Below are 8,510 nucleotides of genomic sequence, written 5' to 3'. Positions count from 1 at the left end.
AATCAAATGTGTTATTTATTATCAGAAAAGACAATTCATCTTCATTTCTATGATGTGAAAAAAAGGTTGAGAACCGTTGCTGATGACACGACCGTCATAGGCCTGATCACCGGCGACGATGAGAAGGCCTACAGAGAGGAGGTCAGAGCCCTGACATCTTGGTGCCAGGACAACAACCTCCATCTCAACGTCAGCAAAACAAAGGAGCTGATCGTGGACTACAGGAAGAGACAAGGAGTAGAACACGCCCCTCTCTCCATCAACGGGACTACGGTGGAGCGAGTCAGCAGCTTCAGGTTCCTCGGGGTCCACATCAGTGATGACCTGACCTGGACCAACCACACAGACTCCATCAGGAAGACGGCCAGACAGCGGCTCTTCTTCCTCCGCAGGCTGCGGAGGCTCAACATGGATGCCAGGATTCTCTGCAACTTCTACAGGTGCACCATAGAGAGCATCCTGACTGGCTACATCACCGCCTGGTACGGCAGCTGCACCGCCCTCAACCGTAAGGCTTTACAGAGGGTGGTGAAGTCTGCCCAGCACATCACCAGGACGGAGCTACCATCCATGGAGGACCTCTACACCCAGTGGTGTAGGAAGAAGGCCAACTGGATCATTAAAGATCCCTATCACCCCAGCCATAAACTGTTCTGCCTGCTGCCGTCTGGCCGACGGTACCGCAGCATCCGGGCCCGCACCACCAGGCTCAGAGACAGTTTCATCCCCCAGGCCATAAGACTTTTAAACTCCTCCACTCTGTCATAACTCTGCACCTTAGCATATTTGCACTATTGCACACACTTGCACTATTGTTTTTCTTTTTTCTTTAGGTGTATATATATATTTTAGATATGTATATTCTATTTTAAATCTTAAATTTTGATTGAGCATCGTTATAAGAGAGCCTGTGACCCAAGCATTTCATTGCAAGCGACTGCTTAATGTTATCGTTGTGCATATGACAATAAACTCTTGAATCTTGAATCTTGAATCTTGCTTTAAGCTGCTGCTAGATCAAATGACAATTAGGTGAGCTCATCATTGTGAGCTCGTAAAACACATCATTATATCAAAACACCATGAGTACATGTTGTTCCCTTCCTTCCCTACATGTCCCTGATCTAATCATAGCAGGTTGGCCTTAATCTCATTTACAGTTTGCACGGCCAAGTTGAATCCTTGTTGAAAACATTAGACTCTTCTCTGAAGTGTAACTGTGACCTCATACAATGCAGTGAAATCAAGGAATCATTCAGGAAAACACATTTATCAAATATATATTGACTTGTGCTGATGAGAAGTCTGATTTGCTTTTCCACAGAGACACGTAGGTGAAACTATGTGTAGTGTTGAAATGCCTTCCCAGAAGAACAATGTGGGAGTGTCTCACTGACCTGATAAACTGGAAACCTGAGGTGTAACATTATCTGAAAGCAGCATTGGTGTTTGTGAAGCTGCATCTGTGGACTTACTTCGGAGTGTCATGGAGCGACCACTGTCTGTGCTTGTAGCTCTTGTCCTGGTGTCATTCTGCGAAGGTGGGAACACTCCAGAATCTTGTCTTGGCAAACCATGTCCTGAGTACCAATTGGTTAATAAAACCCAGGTAGGTTTTAGAGCCGTTCGCACACATCATCGGAATGCTTCTTTTCTTTTCATTTCTGTAGTATGTGTTGAAAGACACTTTATGCTTCTGCTGTGTACAGGATTTCGAGGAGCGTCTATATGTTGCCACAAGCTGGATTACCACCACAGTCAAAACGAACAACGGACTAGGTGTCATGGCTGCAAACTCGAAGCTGAAAAATTACTGCAAGAAACACAACCATGCAAGCCAAGGTTGGATACAAATGTTTTCACTCACACCGTGGTTTTGTGTTGTTAAATGCTCATTTGAATATCCAGTAGTCCAGTTAATGTGCTGTGATGAAAGTAAAACTGGAATATCACTTACTTACTTACTGCTGCATGAATTTAAAATACAAAATGTGAGAAGCATTAAGGCTAAGGAGACTTTAAAACTACACTTTTATATTGAGTGCTTCTGTCAGTATTTTAAAGTCACTTTTACAACCATAAATGTTTTGTAACTGGTGACAAGATTACAAAAAATGGTGTGGGTTGTGTAGAAAATCTGTTTGCATTCCTCAAGGTTTTTAGAGTTGTGTTTGTCACTTGTAGATGTTCCGATCCGTGTAGACACCTGGCCTGCACTGCTCACCATTAATCAGGAGGGTTCCCTGTCCTGGTTTATTCCTCCTGGTCCCATGCCTAACATCACTGATGAATCCATCAGACTGGAAACAAGACCTGAGGCCACTGTCTACGTCAGGTGAGCAGAGGCTACATTTATCTATCAACTCACTACTTTCTGCTTTGAGCAGATTTCACTCATTTTAAATTTTTCCAGAGAACCCACTCCCAGCCATCTACCCACCCCAGACACCAATACAACCCCAAAGAAACCAGACCTCAATAAGAAAACTAACAAAAACAAACAAACGTAAAAATAGAAGAATAGATCTAAATAAAAAAGAGAGTTCAAATGAGAACAATGTCGTGTGGGTGGGGCCAGTGTGTTGCATCAGGCACCAATGTCAGAAAATGAAAAGTGTCTATACAAAATTTACTTAGTCAAATAACCTTCGTGGAGCCTGTATTACGTACCGAGTTTGAAATCCCAGGAGATCTTACTGTCATCTGTTTTCACTGAACCCAGGAGTATGTCAAGTATGTTGATGTGATCTGAAACTAACAGTGATTCTAATGCCCTGTCATTGTTGTCCTGTCATTCAAAAGGGTGTTTGCTCGAGCTCAAGACCTTAAGACTGGTAGGGATACTGCAAAGGAGCTGCGTGATGCCTTGACCAAAGCTGGGAAAACATATGATCTCCATACTTTCTCTGGGGCTGCCTATGGAAATTACTTATCTTCGGATTACCACAATGAGGTCTGGATCTATGCTGCCTGATGACAACATGCATCATCAACTGAACCCAGTAAACTATACATCATATAATTGACATGTGTTCTCCAATCTTATCTTCTAAATAAATCCACTTCACTCTGAAGTTAAATGCCAAACAAAATTTTCTTTTTTTTCTCTACACTGTCAAGAGTTTGCTGTTCTGTAAGGTCTTCAGATGATGTTTATTGTTATTTGGTGCTATAGAAGTCAAATTGAATTGAAATGAAGTTTCACAGGTATGCACTGGTAAATTCTATGTAGTGCATCAGCGTTTTGCTGCTGAAACAACAGACATTAAATGGCGAAACAACAGACCACAGAAATCTTCTGTTGGATGACAAAAAACTGTTTCATGTTGTGGTATTTACGTACAGCCACTTTTTGTTAATAAGTGACAATATTTATTGTCTGCTAATGCTTATTTCTTAAAAACATCTGGTGTTGATAATATCTCTATTCATATACCCTTGCCTTTTCACAATAAACTGTTGACAATTTTATCTTTGCTACCAAGTGTTGTTATTGTCACAGGTTCATTTCTTTCTCCCTGTTGAATAGTTCAATCAAGTACAGGTTGCACAACTTCTTCCTCCTCACTGGTTAGACTTGTTTGTGCAAAACCACGAAGCAGCGTTGAGGGCAACAGCCAGATTGTGTTTGACACTGTAAAGAATGACTTCCTTTTTACTAATGACACAAAGTTTTGGCTATGGACCTTCTTTCTATTTCTACGTAAGAACAAGCTCTCCCATTTTGCCAACATTATTCCTTCATTTCACATCAACATTTCTGGATGTTTTCCCTTCATTCTCTGTCCTCTCTCTCAAATAGTCAATGACGTGCAGATTCACTCACTCAGACTCCCTCTGTGCACTCACCAAACTTCTGCTCTCTCATTCCTGCTCTTGCTCTTTTCATTTTGTGAAATGACCCTGTCCAAATTCTCCAACCAATAGAATGCCAGCTATGTTGTTGACCAATGACATCATCACTTACTGTGTTATTTCTTAGAGAATGTGTCTTGACAACTGTGCCGCCAGTGTTTAAAGGAAAGAGTGATAATATACTGTATATACACACACTATACAGAACAGGAATTTCTAGAAAGCGAAGCAAAGTCTTGTTTCTGGGAAATTAGTCATATTTTTTGTCTTAAAAAACAATACCTTAGTGATCATGTTTTACATTAGAAACGTTAACTAAGTTTAAGAAAATATATGTAACTTTGATATAGTAACAATTAGTAACAAGCTAAAACAATGATTGCAAACTAACCCAGCATAGGAACAAAACTGTTTCCTCATTTTAGAAGTAAGACCTCTCAATTTTAGAATCCTATGAAACGGCATTAATTAAAGTTTGTTAATCAATTTGTATTCATTTCAAATGAGTACGGCAGAATGTAAGAATGGAGCCTGCCACTCCACAGTTCACATATGAAGAGAATTGTTTACATACTGGTGTACGCAACACATACAGAACTAAATACAAATAGTAATTGTCAAGGTGTGACACTAGAATAACTGGGACTTTCATTTTGTGACGGTGTATTATCGAAAAATTTCTTCTCAGTCTGTTAATTATTGAGACTTGATGCAGTTTGGGGGGCAGTCTAATTCCATGAGCTCCACCACTTAACGTAAATTGGGGGTCCAAATCTGAAATGCTAACTGATTCACATGTGTTTCAGACAGAGGTAACTCGTAAAAAACTGTGCTTCTGTGATTTTTAAATATTTTTCTGCATTGGTATCCACCCCAGAGAGCCAAATAATGTTCAAAAACACAGAAAGGTTACATTTATGTAACAATTCCCCTTCAAGAGTGAATATCCTGAGACATTTTCACCTCAAACACATTCATTAAGCGAATGAGATTATGTACAAATCTAAGATTGGACTACAGAAAACAACATCAATAGTTTTGAATAATATCTTCCACGTAACTCACCATGTACCATTTTGGTTTTTGTGTGTAAAGTATCTGCAGTGAATATGACTGTATTTTCACTGGACACACACACACTCTGCCTTCTACAGTCAGTCAGTGACAGCTCTTGCATCTGAAACCTCGATCTCTGGGTCAGGAAAATTCCTTTTCTTGGTCTTTCTCTTGGCTGCTGCCATAATTCACTATGACGAACCAGCAGACTCGTTTCTATGCCTCAATTCATCATTCATAGGGTGCCTTTCACTGACCATTTATTGTTGAATATGGGCAAGTAGAGGGTGGGATGTGAGCCTGATCAACATACTAATTTTCAGGTGGACTGTAATTTAAAAAACACATTCAAGGGAAAGTCAGTCATCAATCATCCATGATGATGTCAGGGAAAGGCCTGAAAAGGCCTGGAAAGTACATGCTGAAGAGATGTGGCTCATGTTGTCTCTTGAGTGTCCATCAGTATTATTAGTCCAATATTGCAACAAACTGTGTGTACAATAGATACCAGCCACATTAGCTGCACTACAATTCCAACACCAAGTCCCAATGGCTCACAAACAAAACAGTTTAACACTTGAAACATTACAAAACTTGAAGATTCCAAGTTTGAAGTCATGGAAAAGTGGATGTGTGAGTGCCCTCTGGAGGACAGTTGAGTTAGATAGTAGAAGTCATTGTCAGCCCTGAGGGAAGACACCTGGTCTGTGGAGGAGAAAGCTCTGGGAATGCAATGTGCATGTATTCACACACACACACACACACACACACACACACACACACACACACACACACACACACACACACACACACACAGTACTTATATGCTAAAACACACTTTGACTGATTGATTGACTGATTGATTGATTGACTGATTGACTGATTGATTGACTGATTGATTGATTGATTGATTGATTGATTGATTGATTGATTGACTTAATTTCAGGCACCCACACAAATGTCCCCCCACATCAGACCATCCCACACCCCTTGCCACCTCCATCTTCAGTATAGACAAAGGTAGCGACAATTCAAATGAATTCATAAACAAATTACATAACCATCTAAATTAGGAGCCAGGGTCACTGCTGCTCAGTTAGTTATATAATCTTGGCTCATATATTTGTGTTTGCATAATACTCGTATGTTATTTAATTTTCTTGGACAAATAACTTGTTAAAGGTGTTAGTGGGAAGTCTTTACACTGGTCACACAGCATCGTACGTGATGCTAAAGCAGTTCATGTTACTGCTGTCCCATTGCAAGTGTACAGTGTTGATATAGACTTGCATGGATTATATGGCATTAGTTTGCCCACACTGGGATTGGTGCAGGATTAGTCAACTCACTTGAAAGGGAACACAGATTTTCTCAGTCATACTGAATCTCTCTCTCTCCCCCTCCCTCTATGTTCATCTCACTGTCATGTGCACAAACACATCAACAAACAGTTCCCTGCCCCCGGTCCCACAATCACAGGTCAGGAAACATGCTGTGGGTCTACACAGACAAAACTATAATACCACACTACTGAACAGTGTGAGGCAGATTATGCATTTGTCATATCAATCAATCAATCAAATTTTATTTGTATAGCCCATATTCACAAATCACAATTTGCCTCATAGGGCTCATATGAAATTTGTTTGTTACACATCAAATCCTATTGAATATAATTGTGTTGTTATCCACAGCCAGTTCGTGACAGCATATAGCTCAACATCCATCAAGTGGTATGGTTGTTCGGTGTTTGTTTGTTTTTGCAGACTCAGTTTCTTAGCAGTGGTTTGCACTAAGCTAAACAGATATAAGGAGCACCATCTAAAGACTGAAACTCCTCTACAAACCAGACATCTTCTTCTGTGAGTTATTTAGTGTAAAATGCTGAAAATCTGTTTTTCTCTGTATGAAGAAACAATATGATTATCACTGGATATATTTTTTTCTCAACTCTCATCTCTCTTGCACAACAGCTCTTGATCTAAATTTAAACTCTTTATGAAACATCAGGAGTGGCTCCTCTCTACGGAGGCCAACATGTTTTTTACAGTCATCCAAACTGGACAAACTTAAGACCTTTTGAGTTTTTATGACAACTGAAGGCTACCAAAGGTTCTCTTTCATGTTTGGAAGGGGAGGGTGAGGTGAGGGGTATTCAGCTGCAACATGCAACTTCACCACTAGATGTCACTGAATTCTACACACTGAAACTTTAAGGGACTCAGGAGATCCAAAGCTACGGCCAAAACAGTTTTCAGCTTGCAGGACTCCATAATGATCTTGCTAACACAAGCTGCTTCTATCCAACTAGGAAATTAAAGTGTCAGACCAATAGAGTAGACCAACTATTTAAATTCAGCAACCAACTGCAAGGAGTTCCACATTTCTAGCTTTACATGAATTGTATTCAGATAGTCTTTCGACTTATGACTTATGAACTCTGGAACCAATTCTAAAAATGTAGATCTTCAACTCATTCAGTTCAAAGAGGCTACTTCCTAATTTTCTCTACATAACACAATCAGCAATCTACAGTATAAGTAATTCCACTCCATGATGCAATCTGCACCCATTTATTTAACTAATAATTTTTTTTTCTTTCTTTCTGTTCTGAAAATGGTTTATCTGTGATGCTTTAAAGTCGTCCCTGAAAGGAAGGACAGTCCTTTTGAAAGAAGAAGACCTACACCCACTTTCCCCACTAAACCCAGTTCGGATCACTTGAATAAGTTAGTGTGGCTGTGGCTGAGGGGGTCGAGTGGTCTTCCTCTAATTATTTGCATGCCAAAGTATGCTTGGGCAAGAGCCCCTCATAGACAAAATGCTGCTCATAAATGCACTGTGTGAATGAATGTATGGCAATGTACTGTGAAGTGCTTTGGACTTGAGAAGCACTTATATAAATACAGACCATTTAATAGTTTAATGATGCATTTTATCCTCTGCTTATTTGTTCTTTAGCCTCCATAAGTCCTTTTCCCAACTTTTTTTTACACCTCTCTTTAAGGGCTACGATGCTTTGTAAATTTCTTTTACCTGGATCACATCTTAACTGTGAGGGCAAATTCTTAGGAAGTTGGTGGTTGGTGGAATTGTCAAATAATAATTCTACACATTTTCTATGAATTCATCACTAGAAGCAACTTATTGTACGAGGGAACTTTATGAGTACTCCTCTGTTCAGGTTAAAAAGTGATGTTACTAAGGTGGGAATTAATGATTCCACAAAACTCTGAGGCGTGAGTGGACTGCAGGTGTACAGAGGCTTTAATGTCACCCCACATTTGTTCAAATGCCTTAATTTACCAAAAGTATTTTTACACAAAATGTTTGCAGCCAACAAATCAATATTTCACTTTAGATTTTGTGCACCAAAATTATCTCAACCGCTTTTAAGGTACTTGATTGTGTTATTTGTGGTGCCCAAGCTCAAAATGTCACTCTGGGATTAACTTAAAAAAAAATTAGAATACACAATGAAATGGGACATGGGGTTCTCCGACCTGCCCCTATATGGATAAAGTTTGGTTAGTTGTAGGCACCACACTATTTGGTTGAGGTTAAGGAAAGATTGTGATCATAGTTAACTGAAACACACC

The 8,510-nt window shown here is 39.8% G+C and overlaps 1 protein-coding gene across 1 annotated transcript; it reads left to right on the top strand.

The window, feature by feature from the left end:
* Positions 1-1,327: 1,327 nt before the first annotated feature.
* Positions 1,328-3,484, top strand: LOC117775920. The gene is made up of 4 exons (XM_034609500.1): positions 1,328-1,609; positions 1,710-1,842; positions 2,185-2,335; positions 2,803-3,484. The coding sequence occupies exons 1-4, from the start codon at positions 1,487-1,489 to the stop codon at positions 2,972-2,974; spliced, it is 579 nt and encodes a 192-aa protein (XP_034465391.1). The 5' UTR covers positions 1,328-1,486; the 3' UTR covers positions 2,975-3,484.
* The last annotated feature ends 5,026 nt before the right edge of the window (positions 3,485-8,510 follow it).

Source organism: Hippoglossus hippoglossus, chromosome 15 (assembly GCF_009819705.1).
Source record: "Hippoglossus hippoglossus isolate fHipHip1 chromosome 15, fHipHip1.pri, whole genome shotgun sequence".
Lineage (NCBI taxonomy): Eukaryota > Metazoa > Chordata > Actinopteri > Pleuronectiformes > Pleuronectidae > Hippoglossus > Hippoglossus hippoglossus.
The sequence above is the reverse complement of the archived record's forward strand: the minus strand, read 5'-3'. Positions and strand labels throughout refer to the sequence as shown.

Excerpts from the sequence above, each read along its gene's own strand:
- LOC117775920 (XM_034609500.1), top strand. The coding sequence starts at position 1,487 with ATGGAGCGACCACTGTCTGTGCTTGTAGCTCTTGTCCTGGTGTCATTC. Across the intron at positions 1,610-1,709 it reads AATTGGTTAATAAAACCCAG|GATTTCGAGGAGCGTCTATA; the intron begins GTAGGTTTTAGA and ends TGCTGTGTACAG. Across the intron at positions 1,843-2,184 it reads ACACAACCATGCAAGCCAAG|ATGTTCCGATCCGTGTAGAC; the intron begins GTTGGATACAAA and ends TGTCACTTGTAG.